At 44.3% G+C, this 21,602-nt stretch overlaps 1 protein-coding gene across 3 annotated transcripts in view; it reads left to right on the forward strand.

Annotated features, from left to right (window-relative positions):
• The window catches only part of Spata13 (spermatogenesis associated 13), a 129,787-nt gene that overhangs the window by 53,084 nt on the left and 55,101 nt on the right, over positions 1 to 21,602 (forward strand). For 2 of the 3 annotated variants that reach the window (XM_070003104.1, XM_070003103.1), the window contains exons 2-4: positions 3,735 to 5,447; positions 16,462 to 16,821; positions 18,670 to 18,814. In XM_070003104.1, the coding sequence (XP_069859205.1) occupies positions 3,894 to 5,447; positions 16,462 to 16,821; positions 18,670 to 18,814 (2,059 nt within the window). In that variant the 5' untranslated portion in view covers positions 3,735 to 3,893. Of the gene's footprint in view, positions 1 to 3,734; positions 5,448 to 11,065; positions 11,609 to 16,461; positions 16,822 to 18,669; positions 18,815 to 21,602 lie in introns of those variants that run through there. The other variant, XM_070003105.1, reaches the window with a different exon arrangement.

Below are 21,602 nucleotides of genomic sequence, written 5' to 3' on the forward strand. Positions count from 1 at the left end.
GAAAGAGAGAGAGATACACAGAGAGAGAGAGAGAGAGAGAGATTGGTTACTTGGGTTTGAACTTAGGTCCTGTGTGCTGTCCCTTAGCTTTTTTGCTTAAAGCTGGCATTCTACCACTTCAGTCACAGTGCCACTTTTGGCTTTGTGGTAGTTAATTGGAGATAAGAGCGTCATGGATTTTTCTTCTAGGGTTGCCCCCCCCCCTTTTTGTCGGTTTTGGGGCTTGAATTTGAGGCCTTGGTAGCTGTCCCTGAGCTCTTTTTGCTCAAGGCTAGCACTCTACCACTTTTAACCACTGTGCCACTTCCTATGGCTGGCTTTTAATTGCGATGCTCAGATCTCAGCCTCCTGAGTAGATAGGATTACAGGTATGAGCCACCAGCGCCCTGCTTGGACAATTGTCTTTAATGCATGTGCTCTTTTATTGATACAGACTTTTAAACCCACTTTCTCCTAAATTTTCACTTTATTACACCTTTATTTCACTTAATTGTACTTTATTACATCTTCCATCTCTATTGTTCTACTTCCAGTGTCCAGTTTGTTGAGGACAGCCCCAGTTTTAGCCTTCAGTGTTCCCATATCTTGGGCAATTCGTTAGCTCCCGGCCCACTGCCTCCCACTTGTATCCTGTGTTCCTGGATGTTCTTTGAGCATTTTTTGTCTTGAAATCAATGCTGTGATCCTGGTGCCCAACAGAGACTCATAAATTGATTAGTTGGTTGATACAAGATATAACTATTAGTACCTCTTATTTTAGTGGTAGTGGAGTTTGAACTCAGGGCTTTGCACTTACTAGGCAGATAGGTGATCTACCACTTGTAAACACATCCCTCATTTGGGCAGAACTAGGATTTGAACTTAAGTCCTGGTACTTGCTAAATAAACACTCTACTACTTGAGCCACTCTACCAGTCACAGGTACTTATTTTATAGATGGTGCAGATTACTGAAATGGGACTTATTACTAAGTTTAGCATTTAGGCATAAGCCCTTGGTTTCCTCCCTCCCTCCCCCTTCTCTTCCTCCCTCCCTCCCTCCCTCCCTCCCTCCCTTCCTTCCTTCCTTCCTTTCTCTGTACTGGGACTTGAATTCAGGGCCTGGGCATTGTGCTTGAAGCCTGAGGTTGGCACTAACACTTGAGCTATAGCTCTACTTTCAGCCTGGAGCTTGAACTCAGGGCCTGGGTGCTGTCCCTGAGTTTTGTTTTTGCTCAATGTTAGCACTCTACCACTTGAGCCAAAGCTCCACTTCCAGGTTTTTGTTTTTGTAGTTTATTGGAGATGAATCTCATGAACTTTTCTGCCCAGGCTACCTTTGAGCTGTGTTCCTTGGATGTCACCTTCCTGAGTAGCTAGTATTACAGGTATCCTGTCTACTAGCAGCTTTTTTTTTTTTTTTTTTGGTTGGTTGTGGGGCCTGAACTCTGGGCATGGGCGCTGTCCCTCAGCTCTTCAGCTCAAAGCTAGTGCTCTAGCACTTGAGCCACAGCATCACTTCTGGCTTTTTCTGCTTATGTGGTGCTGAGGAATCGAACCCAGGGCCTCATGTATGCAAGGCAAGCACTCTACCACTGAGCCACCTTCCCAGCCCATACTTCCAGCTTTTTGTTGTTAATTGAAGATAAGAGTTTCTTGGACTTTCCTGCCTGGCCTGGCTTAAAACCTCCATCCTCAATCTAAGCCTCCTGAGCAGCTAGGATTATAGGTATGAGCCACTAGCACCTGGCCCCATGTCTTTTACAAAACATTCACAAAATATCCAACATGATTTAAATTAAGTGCTTGTTGGGTTATAGAATGTGTCATAGTGCCCTCTAGTGGTGATATCTATACTTGTCCAATCCAGCAACAAAGCAGGAATTCTGCCCTTTCTTGCATGTCCAATCCAAGCAAGTCAGGGGACTATCATTACTAATTACTATTCAGTCAATTGTTTCCTGCACAGTGGATTTAAATATTTAAGCTCTCTGGTTCATTTCAGGATTCTGAGACACAAAAATAATGACACTTTTCAGAGTTGGTGAAGGCAGAATTATTTTGGAACTGGTTACATTTTACATCTGGTTTCAGTGGGCAAGTGATTCAAGACTTTGCTTAGATATGGCACTGTGACTCATACCTGTCATCCTAGCTACTCTGGAAGCAGAGATCTGAGGATTGTGGTTCAAAGCCAGCCTGGAAAGGAGTAGCCATGAAACTCTTATCTTCCACAAAACTACCCCGAAGAAACCAGAAGTGGAGCTGTGGCTCAAGTGATAGAGCACTAGTCTTGAGCAAAAATAGCTCAGAGTCAGCATCTAGGCCCTGAGTTCAAGCCCCAGGGCCAGCATGAGAGAGAGAGAGAGAGACAGAGAGAGAGACAGAGACAGAGACAGAGACAGAGACAGAGAGACAGAGACAGAGAGACAGAGAGAGAGAGAGAGAGAGAGAGAGAGACCGAGATACAGAGATACAGAGAGACACACAGAGAGAGACAGAGAGAAAAGACACAGAGAGAGAGAGACAGAGAAGAAATTGGGATGTAGAGGAGGTGAGACATAGTTCTTTGTACAAAACTAAATTCTATACTCAAGAAGGGTAGAGTAAATAGAGACCTAACATCAAGATCTTTCTGCATTTTCCTCTTCCTCTCTTGCATTGACTATTGGCTGAAGGTAATGGCCTGGACAGGCATCTGATGAAGGCTGGAATTTGGTTTGCCAGGGTTATGGGGTGCTAGAGATGATGTCAGATGCTTGGGATGCGAATCCCAGCTGCGCTTGTCTCCTTGCTGTTTAAAGTTTCTAATACATGTGTGTGCACCAGTACTGGGCCTTAAACCCAAGGCCTCACACTCTTGCTTGGATTTACTGCTTAAGGCTAGTGCTGTACCACTTAAGCTTTCCACATCTGGATTTTTGCTGGTTATTTGGATATACAAGTCTCCTGGACTTCTCCCCCAACTGGCTTAAATTGTGATCCTCAGATCTCAGACTCCTGAGTAGCTACCAGTGCCTTGGCTTGGGTACATTTTGAAGTAGTTGTAAATGGATTTTGGTATTTGATAATAAAAGATTTCTTGCAGTTCAAAGAAAGAGAAGACAGGGTTTTTTTTTTCTTTTCAAAAATTCAGATAGAATCTCATCATGTAGTCCAAGCTGACTTCCAACTCTCAATCCTCCTATCTCAGCCTCCCAAATTCTGGAATTACAGGTGTGCACCATCATGCCTGGAAAGAAGACACAATCTTCCATAATACCTTGACATCATCATTTCAACAGTTTCCTTCCCCTCCCCCTCCAAGCTTTAACTTAAAACAGGTTTCAGTTAATTTGTCTATTATGTTGAATGCAGGGCCTGAGCACTGTTTCTGAGCTTTTTTGCTCAAAGCTGGTGCTCTGCCACTCAAGATAGTTCTACTTTTAGCTTTTTGGTGGTTATTCAGCTTCCTGAGTAGTTAGGATTACAGGCATGAGCCACCAGCACCTAGCTAATTTTTTTTTTTTGAGCATAGACTTACATTCCTCAATTTATTATGAAGTGAATTACCAAAAACATAAAAAAGAAAAACCAACAAAGCTCTAAAGGTTTCCATTTTAAAGTAGTATTTGTTAGATCAGCCCTATAGGGAAGTTGCCCTTTGTATGTTTCCTGTTTCTAATTGATAAGCAAAACAATTAGCTTCTGATTGTAGAGGCTCCTCTGCAGGAGCAGTGGCTAAATGTCTGCATTTTTAATTTTTTTCTGTTGCAGGTGGTGATTGAGTCCAGGGATCCGAATGTGCAGAGCAGGTGTGAGAGCTGGACCAGAGTCCTTAGAAGTGAAGATGTGGATCTGCCATTCCCAGACACGAATGTACAGGGCCGTCTGAGCCAGGCTGCCCTGTGGCCACAGGTGCCCAGCCTGAAGAACATGACCACAGCTCAGGATGGCCATGGGCAAGGTCCTGCTGCCACTTGTGCAGCCTCTGACTCCAAGGACCTCAAGATGGTGACTTCCCCAGTATGTCAGAATGGAGGGTACAGAAACAGCCAGGGCAGTGATCCCGAAGGTCCAGACACCAGGCTCAACCCTTCTTCCAAGCTGGTGCGTCTTTTCTCTGTGAACCGGAAGAGAATGAGTGCCCACCCCGAGAGGCCCCGCTCTGTGGTCCTGATGGGCAATTCTTCCACGTGGAATGCACTGGCATCCTTCAGGAAGATGGGATCTTTTAAAAAACTGAAGTCGTCTGTCCTGCAAGGAATTCAGAACCGCGAGGGGACAGATTCTTCCAAAGAGGAAGTTTGGGAACAGGATGTGAGCAGTGCCATCCCTAATGGTACCATCGTGGGAAGTCATGTGAATAGGGGCCCTACTGGGAGACAGGCAGGTGACCCACCCAGCGTAGGGGAGGGGGCTGTGTCTGATTGCTCAGACCCAGAGGATGAGGACGCGTTCCAGAGAAGCACGCACCGATCCCGCAGTATCCGCAGGGCCTACGGCCTGGGCCGCATCAGCCTGCTGGACTCTGACAAGCCCCTTATCCCCCAGGGCTCCGTCAAACCCCTGTCCCTCTCCAGCCAAGAGCCCACCCTGTGTGAGATCCTGGTGAGGGACCCTGACAGCCAAAGCAGCTTGTACAGAAGGAGCAAAAGCACGGATAGTTTAAACTTTCTGAAGAAGAGTTCCTTCAAACGGAAGTCCACCTCCAATCTCGCTGATCTCCGGGTGACCGGTGACAGCAAGCTCCCGCCCCAAAGGACTCTAAGCAGCTCCTCTGCAGACTCAGAGAAGGCTGGCGGAGCAGAGAGAAGGACCAAACGCTGGAAGAGCCCCATCAGAGCCAAGGACTTCGATCGAGTCCTGAAGCTAGTGAGCAATGTCAAAGATGCCTCGTGGAAGAGAGAGGTTCCCAAGACTGGGCCTCTGGCTCCGGGGGAGGCAGGCCTTCGGCTACAAACGCAGAGCCGATTGCATGATGACTACTCTAGACGTGTGTCCAGCAGCTCTGAGCAGGACCGGAGGTCCAGCACCCCCAGTCGTAGCCCAGCCGCTACCCAGGGCCCTGCTGCTATAGATGTCGATACCGCTGTAGTCCCTCTAAAAGCTGAGCTCGCCCACCAATCAGGAAGCACCAGGCCCCAAGCCTGTAATGCATCAGCCAGTTCCGATGACCAACAAGGGTGGACCAAAGTCTCTTCTGATGACGCCAGTAACCCTAAGCATCTTCTCACCCCACTGCCACCCATCACACCCAAGCCCCAGAGTCCTCAGAGCCCTGGGGCAGGAAGTTCCAAGTGCCCTACCAGCCCCACTGTGCTATCCCTGAGTTCAGAGGATGGTGAAGACCGGACAGAAGATCCTGAACAGATGGAGCCAGCACCTGGGTCCTCTCCAGACTGGGTGCCCACCCAGAATGCTGATGAGGGTAGAGGTGTAGGTGGTGGCAGTCACTCTCAGCCAGATTCAGAGGAGCAGAAGGAAGAGGTAAGGATTTGGGTGGAGCTCCTGTTGTAGCCCTGCTGTACAGTGATGCATGTCCAGGATGGTCTTTCCCCTCCACCCCCCAGGGACCTCTTTGCTACACCGACCATCATTGGATGCCAACGAATCATGTCACACACTTGCTAGCAGAGATAGGAGCTGTCAAATTTGCCCTTTACTGAGTTCTGGAGTAATCTAGAGCTGGGTGCTGGTGGCTTATGCCTATAATGCCAGCTACTCTGAAAGATGAGATGTTGAAGATTACTATTCAGAGCCAACCTGGGCAAGAAAGTCTGTGAGACTTTTATCTCCACTGAACAGCAAAAAGATAAAAAAAAATTAAAAAAAATTAGAAGTGGAGGTGTGGCTCAAGTGGTAGAATACCAACCTTGAGCGAAAAAGCTACAGGACAGCGTCCAGTCCCTCAGTTAAAACCCCAGTACAACAACAACAGCGTGCGCGCGTGCGTGCGTGCACACACACACACACACACACACACACACACACACACACACACACACGAAGTAATTGCTTTAGCAATTGCATCCAATGTATGAAATTCCTTATATGGTATTTACTGTACCTTTCATTGCACTTACGGACTAATGTCTGTGTGCTGGATTCTGGGGTGGGAGCTAGAGGTTCCAGTTTTTTTTTTTCATTTTTGACACAATTATTAATATCTGTATCACTTTTCTTTATATTTTAAATTCTTACCTACATCTTTTCTAATCGAGTTCTTATAAATGAAATTCTTTGTGTTAAAAGACTATAACATATGTGAGATTTGTTTTGTTTCCTAGGAATGAATTAGAAGCATGCAGTTCGGTACCTATCAACCTATGAAAGATGATGATTCAAAGAGATTTTTTTATATTGCTAGGAGCCAGTGGTTTACACCTGTAATCCTAGCTATTCTGGAAGCTGAGATCTGAGGATCTCAGTTCAGAGCCAGCCTGAGCAGGAAAATCCGTGAGACTCTTAATCTCCAATTAACTAGCAAAAAACCAGGAGTTGATTGTGGCTTAAGTGGTAGAGTGCTAGCCTTGAGTGAAACAGCTCAGGGACAGCACCTAGCCTGGCACAAAAAAAAAAATAGAGAGAGAGATGATTACTACACTTACTTTTATTGTGGCACTTCAAGCATCTTGTGACTTGAAGCAGCTAATAATGGTCAGTACTATGAGAACAGTATTTCTTTCACATGCTGCCCAATACCCAGACAGCTTTACTGTGGATTACTCACTTTTTTCTTTCCCCCTTTTTTTTCCTTTTGGTGTAGAACTGGGTCTTGCACTCAGGGCCTTGCACTCTCACTTATCTTTTGGCTCAAGATTGGCTCTCTACTGGTGGCTTTTTTAATGTTAATTGGAGATTAAAAAATCTAAACAGATTTTGTGTGCCTGAGCTGACTTTGAACCATGATCCTTAGATCTCAGCTTCTTGAGTAGCTAGGATTACAGAGTTGAGCCAGCAGAGGGAGCTGGTTTTAATCTAACTTGTACAGGTCATGGGCTCAAGTGGGAGATAACGTCAGACCTATCTGTCCATGATTAGGAAGGACCTGGCTTGGACCTGTGGACTTGGGCTTTAGCTTCACCCTGCAGGTAACAGGTAGCCTTTATTTTTAGGAAAAGTTCCTGTAGTATAATAAGAGGATTTCTTACAGAAATATAAAATCAGGAAATCAGATATTAAGTCTAAATGAGTTTAAAAAAGAGCTTTTTAACAATTGAGTCATTTTCTGACTCAGTCTTTTAAAAAACACTTTTCACTTGCGCTGAAATATTTATGCTCATTATTATACACAAAGATTCTCTTTTTACAGTAACATTTCTGAATAAGTCCTTGATCTTTGACAGGCTGGAGAACTCCATCACACTAAAAACAACAAAGCACCTCTAAGTCAGTCATAGTGTGGTAGCACATGCCTGTAACCCCAGCACTTTGAGCCAGAGGCCAGCCTGGTCCACATAGTGAGTTGATTCTCCCTCTCAAAAAACAAACAAACAAATTAACAGCAATAAAAAATAATAACAGGGACTGGGAGTGTGGCTTAGTTAAATAGAGTGCTTGCCTAGTATGCATGAACAGAAAAAGCCAGAAGTGGCTCTGTGGCTCAAGTGGTAGAGTGCTAGCCTTGAGCAAAACAAAGCTCAGGGATAGTGCCCAGGCCCCGATTTCAAACCCCAGGCAGGACAGGCAAAAATAAATAAATAAAAATAAAAAATAACAACAACAACAAAAATTCTAGGGGGCTGGGAAGGTGGCTCAGTGGTAGAGCACTTGCCTTGCAAGCCTGAGGCCCTGGGTTCGATTCCTCAGCACCACATAAGCAAAAAGAAAAAAGCCAGAAGTGGTGCTGTGGCTCAAGTAGTAGAGCACTAGCCTTGAGCTGAAGAGCTGAGGGACAGCGCCCAGGCCCAGAGTTCAGGCCCCACAACCGGACCCCCCCCCAAAAAAATTCTAAAAATGTAACCTTAAAGAAATGGTAATATGCACACAGTTTTTCAGTGACTCATTTCTGGAATGCATTGTCCCTAGTGAAATGTCAGCAAAGAAGCTTACCTTACTAGCAACAAAGGGGAGCTGGGCATAGCTGCACACTGTTTTAGACCCAGTGCTCAGGAGGCTGAGGTGAAAAGATCATTTAGGCCTAAGAGTCAAAGGAAAGCCTAGGAAAGTAAAGTAGAATCACACACCACATAACTGAACAACAGCCACTTGGCCAAGTTTTTGTTTGTTTTTCCAGGCAGGGATTCACTGTGGAACCCAGCTAGTGGACTTGAGCTCACCCTGTTCTACCAGCTTGTCAACTTTTCAAAATACCCACATGGAATATCCATACAAATATATGGTGTACAATATCTTAATTTGATACATATATGTGATATAATGATTAAATCAGGAGAATTAAATGTTTTTATTGCTCTGTGTGTGTGTGTCTGTGTGTGTGTGTGTGTATGTGTTGCGATATTAGGACTTGAACTCAGGACCTGGGCACTGTCCACTCTTGTGTTCAAGGCTAGCACTCTACCACTTGAGACACAGCTCCACTTTTGGCTTTTGGTTGGTTAATTAGAAATAAGAATCTCATGGATTTTCCTGCCCAGACTGGCTTTGAACGTTCACATGATACTCATATTTCAACCTTTTGGGTAAATTAGATTACAGGCACTGGCATCTGATGTTATTTCCCATTTATTTCTTTATTTAAACATGGGATCTCATGTGTTTCCTAGGTTGTTTTAAAATTCTGGTTCTTTTATTCTCCTTGAGTGGCCCAGAGCATAGGCCGTGGCTCTGAATTTTATTTTATTTTATTTTAGTTTTTGGTGCTGTTCTGGGGTTTGAACTCAGGACCTAGGTGCTGTCCTTGAGTTCTTTTTTTTTTTTTCCTGAAAGGCTAGCACTCTACCATTTGAGTCATTCCAGCTTTTTTTCTGGTTAACTGGAGATAAGAGTCAGATCTTAGCTTCTCGAGTAGCTAAGATTACAGGTGTGAGCTCCTGGTTAATGAATTAGTTTTACATATTGAGTGCAGTGGCTTTCCCCCCCTTTTTGTGTAATGCTGGGCACTGAACTGAGGACCTCATGCATGCTAGGTGAGCATTCTACTATTTAGCTACACTTAGTATATCAATATTGATATGGTGTAGTAAGCTTTTTCATGGCATGCACTGGGCTGGGGGTGTTGTTCATTAGAGAACTTGCCTATCTTGCACAAAATGCTCAGTCCTGGCTTGGTGCTATGGCTCACACCTGTAATCCCAGTGACTTGGGAGTCTGAGATCTGAGGATCACCATACAAGGTGATGAGACAGACAAATCAGAGCCTCATGTCTAATTACTCAGCAAAAAGCTAGAAGTGGAGGTGTGGCTCAAGTGGTTGATCTACTAGCCTTGAGCAAAAAACCAAGTGAGAGCACAGAGCCTTGAGTTCAAGTCCCAGTACTTGCATGTGTGTGAGTGCGTGTGTGTATGTGTGTGTGTGTGCGTGCGTGCACACGCGCAAGGTGATCCTAAAAAATGTTTCACCAGATTTCCTGGAGCACTCTGTTTCAGAGGCTCTGCTAAGTGGCTTTCTTAGTGTGTTCCTCCATGTTTTTGATTGTCTAAGGATAAGAATGTGTATGTCAAGGGTTACAGGGTAGGAAAGACAGATTGTACTGTAAAACTAGCGCCTCCCCAATCTGGCTCTATAAACATACACAGTCATTTTTTTTCCTTTTTATCTCTAGTGTCTTAATCAGCAAAACACGGTAAACAGTACCTGCATGGTTGTAGAGATTAAATACTATATGGTGTGTTTCTGACATAGGTCTGGCACTTTACATCGGCATTCAGAAACCATAGCTTTCAGCTAGGCCTGGTGGTGGGCAACAATAATCATAACACACACTTGTAATCTCAGCACTCAGGAGGCTGAAGGAGGAGGATTGTGGAGTGGAGGCCCACGGCTTACATTGCTTTAGTTATTGCATCCCTATGTGTGTTCCTTTCCCTCCTCCAAGTCAGGGATGGTATCCAGGCATTGGACTCGGGGGTGAGATGTGAGAGGTGAGCTTGCTGCTCAGTTCTGCATCTTGAATACCTTAGCTCTCTTACCGTTCCCTTTCTTTCATGTAATTCATTTCCAGATCTTCACCAAGCATATTTAATTGCCTGTATCATATTTTCTTCTGAGTTACCTGCCTGTATTAGTTTACTAGAATTGCCATAACAAATTGCCACCAAGTAGATAGCTTAAAATAGCAGATATAGCCAGGTACTGTTGGCTCACACCTGTAATCCTAGCTACTTAGGAGGTTGAGGCTTGTGGTTCAAAGCCAGCCCGGGCAGGAAAGTCTATGAGACTCTTATGCTCAATTAACCAGCAAAAAGCCAGAAGTGGAGGTATGGCTCAAGTGATAAAGTGCTATACTTGAACAAACAGCTAATGGACAGTGTCCAGGCACTGAGTTCAAGCCCCAGGACCAGCACTCCTCTGCCCCCTAGATGTTTCCTTTTAGGGTTTTGGGTCTGCATAGGCAGGACCTATTCCCCATAGAACTTTCAGGGAACCTTTCTTTTCTTTTTTCCCTCCCTTCCTCCCTCCCTCCCTCCCTTCCTTCCTTCTTCTTTCCCTCCTCCTTCCTTTGTGTTGTCATTGGTTTTTTTTTGGTGGGGGGTTGTCTGGTGGCAGCCAGTATATTTGACATTCCTTTGCAGATGGACACATTACTTCAATCTCTGTCTCTGTCTTTTCTCTCAATAGTGTTTTGTCTATGTCTAGTCCCACTCGCGAATAAAGACACCAGCCATTAGATTAGGCCAAAGCACATCCAGGCTAATCCTACTGTAACTTGATTGCATCTGTTGGCATCCAGCTACAAAGGAAACACATTCACACCTACCCAGGAGTGCCAGTGGCAGACTCCCACATATCTTTTGAGGGACATAATTAAACCCCATTCAACTCTTGCTGATTGGCCCTTTTATACTGTGTGTGTGCATGCACACATGCATGCGCATGTGTGCATTTGCACAGATGTGTCTGCCAGTACTGGAGTTTGAACTCAAGGTTCTGCACTCTTGCTTACCTACTTTACTCAAGCTGGCTCTCGACCACCTGAACCACATCTCCACTTCTGGCTTTTTGCTAGTTAATTGGAGATAAGAGTCTCAGATTTGTCTGCCCAAAGTAGCTAGGATTATAGGTAGGAGCCACAGGTGCCAGGCTGCATTTTTTTCTTTTGGTCCTTGGGTTAATAATTTACTTTCATTGGATTCCCAAAAGAAAGTATTGTGAGCATCTTGCTGGAGGGAACCATTTGTATTGGCTATTTCTATTTGCTAAGGGAGTAAAGAAATCCTGGAGAGGAAACACACTGGCTCATCTTGAGAAAGTACTCTTGAAAGTATATGGGGAAGCAAGAGTTAAAAGGGCAGAGCCTGTTTGCAAAGGTTTATGACTTGGTGGAAATTGGCCATTCAAGCTTGAATGAGCCCTGGAGTGATTGGAACTAGACCTGCTGAGTTGCTAGGCCGAGCTCTGCCTGGCCCTTATTCCAGCTTGGAAAGACCAAGAAGGCTCTCCTAGGGAACATAACATGAGCATAGTGGTCAACTGCTTGCTCCTTCATTGTGTCTGCGGGTCACCCCTGCCCATGGCAGAGGCGGAGGTAGGTTGTCAGCTGAAAGGGGAAGGTTTATTTGTTTGTGTGTGTTTGCCCTTCCAAGAGAAATAGCCAGACTACTCCAGGATATGAACCTGGGCACTATTTTGGAAGTACTAAACTTTGCTTTAAAAAAAGTTTATGATATCTCAATTATAGTTCTTTTAATTTAATCCTCTTCTGGCTAAGAACCAGTGCATGAATGTGAGCTTAACTCTGAAGGATTTCTCCTTTGATCTGACCTGTCTTATTTTATTTTAGTAGTTCTGAGGACTGAACCCACAGCCATTTGCTTGGTAGACAGGTGCTCTACTACTTGAGCTCAGCCCCAGCCCCATCCCTTTGTTTACTTTTTTTTCTGAGATTAAAATCTTTGTTTCAGTTTTCTGTCTCATTCTGTTAACCAACTTTTGTCATTCCTAAACAAGTTGATTTCTTTTTGAGACAGGAAGCCAGGCACTCATGGCTTATGCCTGTGAGCTACTCAAGAGGCTGAGCTCTGAGGATTCTAGTTCTAAACCAGCCCGAGCAGAAAAGACCAAGAAACTCTTTATCTCCAAATAACCAGCAAAAAGGAGAGTAAGTGGATGTGTGGCTCAAGTGGTAGAGCCCCAGCTATGAGGAAAAAACAAGGGAGATAGGGAGGCTCTGAGTTCAAGCCCTAGTACCAGCACACAGAGGGAGAGCAGGGAGAAATAAAGGCTGTTTTCTACTTTCATGCATTCAGTAGCATAAATACTAGAAGTCTAACTGCAGTGGGGTTTTACTCATCAGTATACAGGGACTGGGGAAGGAGCCATCTCTCCCTCCCTTCCCCCCATGGCAGGCACAGCAGCCTGCTTTGGGCACACCTACCTTTACCTAGCTCTGATTACTTTACTTCCTGGTATATTTCCTTGTTTTCTCTTCAGTAAGAAAGAACTGGCTGTGTGTTACATAAGAACAAAATCAAAAGAAACCCTCCAGCTATAAAGGAAAAGAAGTCTAAACTGACAAAAAAAAAAAAAACACCCAAATCCTACCTGTTCATTTGTTAGAATGTTCTTTATCTCTGATTTTGTTGAACTGTTTTTCTAGCATGTTTTTTTTTCCCACAGGATCATAATATAAATGGATTTTTTTTTTTTTGCTGGAACTTATTTGAATTGATTTAGTCATTTACTATAACCATCCATAATCTGGTTTTTATATGTCAATTAGAAAAGGATTATAACTTCCTTTTTGCTGTTGTTTTGTTTTTGGTGGTTGTGGGGCTTGAACTCAGGGCCTGAGCTTTTTAAAGGCTAACACTCTACTACTTGAGCCACGGCTCTGCTTTCCACTTTTCCAGGGCCTGGGTACTGTCCTTTAACTTTTTCTCAAAGCTAGTACTCTATCATTTGGGCCACACCTCTACTTCTGCCTTCTAGCTGGTTAATTGGAGGTAAGAGTCACAGATCTGTCCACCTTGGCTGACTTTGAACCCTGATCCCCAAATCGCAACCTCCATCTTTAGATCTCAGCCTCCTGAGCCATGAGAATTCATTTGTGCCCACCCTTCTTTGACTCTGAATCACAGCTTTCATGGCTGGTGACACATACTTATTTATGGGATATAATATTTTAATTTGATAATGTATACTGTGTCATCATCAAATCAGAGCAGTTAAGTGTTTCTTTTGCTACTTAGTGAATGTTTACACAATCAGCCTGTTTTAGATTTCTATTGTCCGTAGCAAGAAATTTGCCTTCTTGGGACCCCCTTCTCAACTTAGCTTTCTTCTGGCCTGCGGGTGCCTTAACTGTCTACCCTGTGACTATCTCTGCCTTCCTGTGCCTTTCTGTTTTTGGTTGTTCTATTGGCTTCTCTGTCAAGCTTGTGGCTTGACAGCCTGTCTTAGTTTTATTTTTGAAGAGTGTATTGTAATAAGTCAGTTGTGGTAGTGGGCACCTATAATCCCAGCATTGGGGAGGTAGAGGCAAAGAGGGACAAGAGTTAGAGGTTGGCCTGGGCTTTATAATTAGACCTAGAGAGAGACAGAAACAGAGACAGACAGACAGACAGACAGACAGACAGACAGACAGACAGACAGAATATAAAGTGAAGGCGTCTGGGCCTGGCCTGCACACACACTTGCTATATCTGTTGTTGGCTCTGTGGCCACTTGGTTTCTGGATCAGCCCTTCTTGTGTCCAGACTGAGGGATCTGCTGATAGATCCATATCTATCTGCTGACAGCCACACCCCATGGGGATGGTTTCCCTGTGGCAGGAGTTTGTAAGTGCTAGCTGGCTGCAACTTGATTAGGCCTGTCTTACCATCATACATCGTACATCTCATCTTTGTAGAGACCTTTTGTTCTCCTGTCAACAGCTCCAGCACCAGCTCAGAGTACCTTGTCCAAGGGTTGCTAGGCAGATTATGGTCCAGTGGCGCAACACAGAAGAGTCTGCCCAGTTCCAAGCCATGTGTTTTTGAGGACCCTTTCTTTGCCCTTGAAAATCATTATTTCAAAAATTAAAAGAAAGTCAGGGGCTTTGCTCTGTGTTAGAATGCTTGCTTAACACACAAGAAGGCCTTGGCTCTGTCCCTACCACCACTGGGTGGGGGTGGGGAGAGATTATTTTATTGTGGGTTATGGAATCACAGAAAAAAATATTTTTTGAGACAGTACCATTATGTAGCTTAGACTGGCCTTCAACTTGCTCTATAACCCAAGTTTCCCTTGAACTTGATCCTCCTGCTTTAGCCTCCCTAGTGAGTACTGGGATTACAAACATGCACCACCATGCATAGCTGAGAGGCATGAAAATCTTGAGCTGTGACATTTGTTCAATTCCAAATCTTGAGATCTAGAGTTGGAGATAGAACTGAGTAGTTGAGCGCTTGCCTAGCATACTCATGGCCCTGGGTTCCATCCCCAGTACCATGGACAACCACACAGCCACAAAATCTGAGATCCAGAAAAGTTAGGGTAGTTGTGACTTTTCCAAGTCCACATGGCTAGTAGGTAGGAGCTGGATCTAGTCCTGGCTCAGTGTTCTTGCCCATCAGTCAGATTGTGGCCCCATTATTAGAGGCTGAAGTGAGCGACTAACTGGACCCTTTGAGTTCCCACATCCATGGTAGGAATTATCTTAAAGCATCTTTCTCTCTCTCTGTCTGTCTCTCTCTCTCAATATATATTGGTTGTATGGTGGATGTTTCATTGTATTACTTTCATTCATGCATATGTTTTCTGGTAAAATTTATGCCCTCTCTCACCCTCATCTTTCTCCTCCCTTCTTCAAACATCAGTAGGTTTCATTGTTTCAAACAAACACACAAGCAGGTGCTGGTAGCTCATGCCTATAATCCTAGCTATTCAGGATGTAAGGATCATTCTTCAAAGCCAGCCTGGGAAGGAAAGTCCATAAGACTCTTATCTCCAATAAATTTTTAAAAAATTGGTAGTGGAACTGTGACTCAAGTGGTAGAGTGCTAGCCTTGAGCACAAAAACTCTGTCTTTCCAGAGTCTCCATCCCTCTATTATTCAACAGCTTTTGACGAGCTTCCTTTTGCATCTTTATGCATAGATAATATTTTGAGTGTTCACCCTTTATGATTCTTGTACCCTCCCCCCTCCTCCTATTCCCCGAACAGTCCCACAGTGAGTTATATAGATATAATATATTATATATATGTATGTATATATATATACATATATATATGTATGTATGTATGTGCAGGTGCCTTATAGTATCCTGACTCACTTCTTTTGGTTATATACCCAGGAGTCATTTTATTTTTTATTTTATTTTTATTTTCTAGAAATCTCCACACTGATTTCCATAGTGGTTGTACTAATTTACATTCTAACAATGTGTAAGGGTTTCTCTTTCCCCACATCCTTGCCAGCATTTGTTTGTGTGCTTGAGAATGGCCATTCTGATTGGGGTAAGATGAAATCTGTGTTATTTGATTTGTATTTCCTTTCTGGCCAAGAATGTTGAGCATTTCTTCCCATATTTATAGTACGTGTTTAGTTTATTTGCCCATTTATTAATGGGATTGTTGCTTCTTTGAGCGTTTAGTTTATTGAGCTCTCTGTATATTCTGATAATTAGTCCCTTGTCAGATGTAGAGATGGCAAAGATCGTCCATTCTGTAGGCTGTCTTTCAGCCTAGTGACTATTCCTTTTGCTATTCAGAAGCTTTTCAGTTGACACAATCCCATTGCATCTTCTCTTTCATTATCAAGGACAGCTTTGAATAGCGTTATACACTCATCTCTTCTACTAGCAGATGACCTTTCTTTGTAATGTTGTGCATATTGGGAGATGCTTGCTATAGTTATAAATTCATTTACTTTAATCATTGTCCTTCTGGCTTTCTTAATATCTCTTCTTGTGGCTCATCATTGGTTCCCAAACATTGCACTTACATTATAGATTTGTCTCAGCCTTAGAATCCATTTGAGTCAACCCGCTGGGGGTTTAATCTGTAATCCTAGTTACTCAGGAGACTGAGATCTGAAGATTGTGAATCCAAGCTAGCCCAGGCAGGAAAGTCTGTGAGTCCTATCTCCAGTGAACCACCTAAAAGCTAGAATGTTGCTGTGGCTCAAGGAGTAAAACACTACCTTGGGCACAAAAGCTCAGGAACAGTGACCAGACCCTGATTTCAAGCCCCAGGACTGGCACACACAAAAAAGATGGATTTGGTGGTTTGTTTGTTTGTTTGTTGCACTGTATTATGGGGTTACACTGGTAAGAATTACTTTAGGTAAGCCAATCAAGAGAGCCTGAGGCCAGGGTGGGCAGAGGGTATTGGCAGACCCTTATAGCTGGTGGATACTTGCTTGATCTAGCAGCTCACCTAACCTGTTGGTTTGAAAAGGTGACTAAGGACACTTGGAGGCCCGGCTCAGCCCAGAATGAGGAGCATGCCGAGGCACCCCGAATCTCCAAGAGGAGATGGGGCTCAGGAAGGCGCACCCGGCCACGGCCACTGTCTGACTATGGCCAGCTGGCCAGTCGAAGTCTATCCATTCCTGAAGACACCATTGCTGTGGATCCCCCGGGGGAAGACCACGTGGATGGGGCACCAGGAGTGAGCAAGATCCCGACCAGCTTGGACAGCAGTGGCCCCATAGGCTGCACCAGGGGAGGCCGGAGAAGGCGCCCCATATCCGTGATAGGAGGGGTCAGCTTCTATGGCACCAGCCAGGTGGAGGACATCGAGAATCTGCTAACCCAAGTAAGATCTGGCGTGTGCCCACAGTGGTCACCAAAGAGCCTTTCACCTTCCCACCTGTATCTTCTCTGCAAACTAAACCAGAAGGTGCTTTTCTTTCTTCCTACTTCCTGAATGGTGCCAGCACCTGTGTCCGGTCTTTTCCTTCTGATTCTGAAACCCGTGCATGAATTCACACTAACCATCTAACATCTGGACATCTGCTCAACCCTCTGCCTTCTTCCCTGCGATCTCAAATCAGGCTGGACTTTGCTGTGATTTTAACAAGGGGAAGGGACCCCAGCATATGCAGGGAACATCCTGAATGGTATGATAAGAAAGAGTGTGCATGGTTAGAATGTTCAGATAGGAAGTAAATGCAGAAGAAATAGAAGGCCTGAGGCTGGAGCTTGGTGGTAGAGAGTTTGCTAGCATGCTAGACATCCTCGGTTCCAACCCAGCATGGCAATGAGTTAATGACTGTATATTTAAAAAAACAAACAAATAAATAAGCTGGGTGCTGATGCTCATGCTTATAATACTAACTGCTCAGGAGGCTGAGATCTGAGGATCACAGTTTGAAGCCAGCTTGGTCTGGAACGTTTATGAGACATCTCCAATTAACTACTAAAATGTTGGACATGAAGTTGTAGTTCAAGTGGTAGAATGCTAGACTTGAGCACCTAAGCTCAGAGACAATGCCCTGCCAGACCTTGCATTCAAGCCTCAGAATTCGGCCAAAAAAAAAATCACCACAAGAAAATGATGATAAAATAATACCTTCTTTTTCTTTTTAATCAGTTGTGGGGCCTGAGCTCTGTCCCTCAACTCTTCAGCTCAAGGCTAGTGCTCTACCACTTGAGCCACAGCGCCACTTCTAGCTTTTTCTGCTTATGTGGTACTGAGGAATCAAACCCAGGGCCTCATGCATGCAAGGCAAGCACTCTACCACTGAACCAGCTTCCCAGTCCCAACAATACTTTCTTATTTCCTTTAAAAGAAAAAAGTCCTTCTTTTTCAAAGTTTGCTTACAGTGCTAGGAATAGATTCAGGGCCTTACCACTGAACCACATCCCTAGCCAGGCACCAGTGGCTCATGCCTGTAAACCTAGCTACCTAGGAGGTTGAGATCTGAGGATCATAGTTCAAAACCAGCCAAGGCAGACAAACCTCTGAGACTCTTTATCTCCAATTAACTAGCCAAAAGCTACAATTAGAGGTGTGACTCAAGTGGTAGAGCCCCAGCCTTGAGCACAAAAAGCTAAGGTACAATGTCCATACCTTAAGTTCCATCCCCAGAACCAGCACAGAAATAAATAATAAATTAAAAATTGTGTCTCTGTCTGTCTGTCTATGAGCTTAACTGTCAGTTTATATTAAGCAAGAACTGTCTTTAAGTCCACAAATGTCACAGTGTGTTGGAGGGGATATTTGAGGCTCCTGTAGGGTGAGTAAACTGAGGCTGCCATTTGTGTCAGTCCTCGCTTCCTCCAAAGGTTGCCTTGGTCTCCTGGCAAAGCTGTCCCTGTCCTCCCACTGCAGCCATGTAGATATCTCATCCCTCTTCCTAAACCTGACCCACTGCTTCGCTCAGGGTTCTCACTGACATGTCCCCCTTGCCCACTGTCCCCTGAAATGAGATGAAATGTGCCTGGAAAGTTAACTTGGGAGAAGAGCGCATTGCTGCTGCGTGGTGGGGCACAGCCTGCTACTCTAGGCAGGGTTGGGAGAAGTTGTCACATCTGTAGAGTGGTCTTGGAGGTGAGAACGCAGGGCACACAGGGTGCTGGGGTGGGGGAGGGTGTGGGGAGAGGGGAGGGAGGAAGATGCGACTTCCTGGCACCTCTCACAGCTTTTCATTTCCTTTCACAGCCAGCAGCCAGGCCTCCAGTGCCTGCTCACCAGGTGCCCCCCTACAAGGCTGTGTCAGCCCGCCTCAGGCCCTTCACCTTTTCCCAGAGCACCCCCATCGGGCTGGATCGTGTAGGTCGCCGAAGACAGATGAGAACATCCAATGGTGAGTTCTAGAACCTGTTTGCGGCTGCTGTCTAGAGGCTCAGGATTCCAATGGCTGCATTTTCCATGGCTGCCTCTCTTCTGGTGTCGGAATATGTAAATCCAAGTATAGCAGGCTCTGTGTTTTGGGCTCACAGTTTCCCCTCTAGGCCTCTTCTACCTTCTGACAAGCCTCAGCATTCTTTGGCTTGTGTTCACAGCCTCTCATCTCTGCCTTTCTGCTGAAGTGCTCTCTCTGCATGTCTGTCTGTCTGTGAGGGGTCCAGATTCTACACCCCTCATTTTTGATTAGCACAAATTAGTTGTATAATGGCATTTCATTTTGAAATGTCTACTCCTATATATGCATTCTATATATCTTGTTTAGACTTAACTCCTCTGTCACTCTCTCTTTTACCTCTCCTTTCCCCAATCATAATTCTCCCTTTTGGAAGTATGCCAGTCTTAAGGAATTTGGGGTCACCTTATTTCTGTCATTGTGTTGATCTTCTACAAAGACTATCTCCAAATAAGGTCTGAGAGTGAAGGCTTCATCAGCTTTTGGGGAGAGACATTTTAACCAAATCTATATTCCATTAATATATTCATGTACTGTATAGACAGGTCAGGTCAAAGATTTATAAGGAAAGGGAGAAAATGCAAATAGTATTGTTAGGGTCTTGGGAATGTACAAGGGTTTTCCTTTAATCCCCTAATGCATACAAGCAGCCTATTTCCTGTTTCTGTAACACTTTGTTAAGTTGTTTTGAACTCAGGGGCTCCTGCATTTACTTTAATTTATTGTTCAAAGTTGGTGCTCTACCACTTGAGCCACAGCTCCACTTCTGGCTTTTAGGTGGTTAGTTAGAAGTAAGAATCTTGTGAACTTTCCTGCCTATGTTGGCTTCAAACCTTAATCCTCAGATCTCAGCTGCCTGAGTAGCTAGGTTTACAGGTGTGAGTCACTCACTGGTGCCTGGCTTTGTTAGTTTTTATTTTAATGTAACTTTTTATTAAACGTAACAGCCTGTTAGCTTCTGTAGTGACAAAATACCTGAGAAAATAAAAGGAAGAAAGATGTATTTTGGCTGGAAATTTTGTAGGGTGGTCTGTTGTTTTGAGGGTTCATAGAGAGGCAGGTAGCACGTCAAAGGAGCACATGGCAGAGCAAAGCCTCTCACCTGACAGTGGTTGAGAATCTTAGCTGTTTTATTTTGTTTTCAGTACTTGACTTTAACTCAGGGTCCTATGCTCTACTCAACTTTCTTGCTCATAGTAGGCACTCTACGACTTGAACTATGATTTTAGTCTGACATTTTGCTAGTTATTTTAGAGATGTATCTTCCTGGAGTTTTCTTCCCTGGCTGGCTTTGAACTGGGATCCTCAGATCTCAGCTTCCTGAGTAGCTAGGATTATAGTCATGAGCCACTAGTATCTGTCGAGAGCTGTTTGTGTTTAAAATTTATTTATGATTCTTTCACTGTAAACCAATAAAAATTAACTGGATAGTTTAAGAAAGAGAGGATATACTGAAAGGGAGTCAGGTAGTCCTAGACTTGATGGGAGAGGCTTAGCAGGAGTGGGGTTTAAGCTGGAATGCAGATAGTGGTTGTAGTTTGGCTATAAAGTCTCTTCACAAAAGGCTCATGTGCTCAATGCTTGACTCTCCATTGGTGGCCCTGTTTTGGAAGATCCTGGGAACTTTAGTAGGTGGGATACAGCTGGAAGATGTAGATCACTGGAAGTGGGTCTTTGGGATATCTTGTTCTGGCCCCTTCCTATCTTGCATTGTGCATCCTGTCTACCATAAAGTCTTCTGCTCTTTTGTTACAAGCTCTTATAGCTATGATGTTCTGTCCAACCATATTGGGTCAAAATAGATTATAGACTAAACCTCCCTGATATTCTGAGTCAAAATAAATCCTTTCTCCACTAAGTTGTTTCTGTCAGATATTTTGTCACAGTGATGATTCAACCAGCCATTGATTGAAAATATTCAGGAAGAAAAATTCATCTTCAGTCAGGAGCTAGTAACTCATACTTGTAATTCTAGCTACTTAGGAGGCTGAGATCTGAGGATTACAATTCATAGCCAGCTGGGATAGACAACTCCATGAGCCTCTTATCTCCAATTAACTAGCATAAAGCCAGAAATAGATGTATGGCTCAAGTGGTAGAGCATCAGACTTGAATGGAAAAAGCCAAGGGGGAATGGACTCCAGGGCCTTGTGCATGTATGTAAGGCAAGCATTCTTCTTCTGAACCATGCTCCCAAGTCCGGGCTTAACAATCCTTTCATTATTCACTGAACAATGCAGTGTGACAACCGTTTATGTAGTATTTGGTATTATAAGTCATCTAGAAGTGATCTCAAGCTTGCACGAAGATGTGTATGGGTCACCTGAAAAACCCATGCCATTTTATAGAAAGGATCTGAGGATTTGCTGGAGGATACAGATAAAACAAATCCCCTGAGTCAATAGATAAGATTACTTAAGGTACCAGGGAATGTTCTGGAGAAGAGGCATGTGGATAGGACGTTAGGGAGGAGGTAAGAGCAGCAGGTACCTTTGGAGTAATAACCAGACAAAGCACAAAAGGTCTCAGGGAGCTACTTCACATATGAAGGAGGCAGAGGGCCTGGAGCTCAGGAGCAAGGGACGGAAGAGGATGCTGCAGCCACTGGGTAAGCTGTGACTCCACAGAAGAGCATTGTAGGTCTTGAGGAGTTGCCATGGGAAGTCAAGGCCAGCTGGAGAATGATACATTCTACTTTGTGCTACAGAAGTAACGAACAGTTTTGGAGGTG

The sequence above is a fragment of the Dipodomys merriami genome, unplaced genomic scaffold (genome assembly GCF_024711535.1).
Source record: "Dipodomys merriami isolate MVZ:Mamm:240054 unplaced genomic scaffold, mDipMer1.0.p SCAF_6, whole genome shotgun sequence".
NCBI classification, from domain to species: Eukaryota; Metazoa; Chordata; class Mammalia; order Rodentia; family Heteromyidae; genus Dipodomys; species Dipodomys merriami.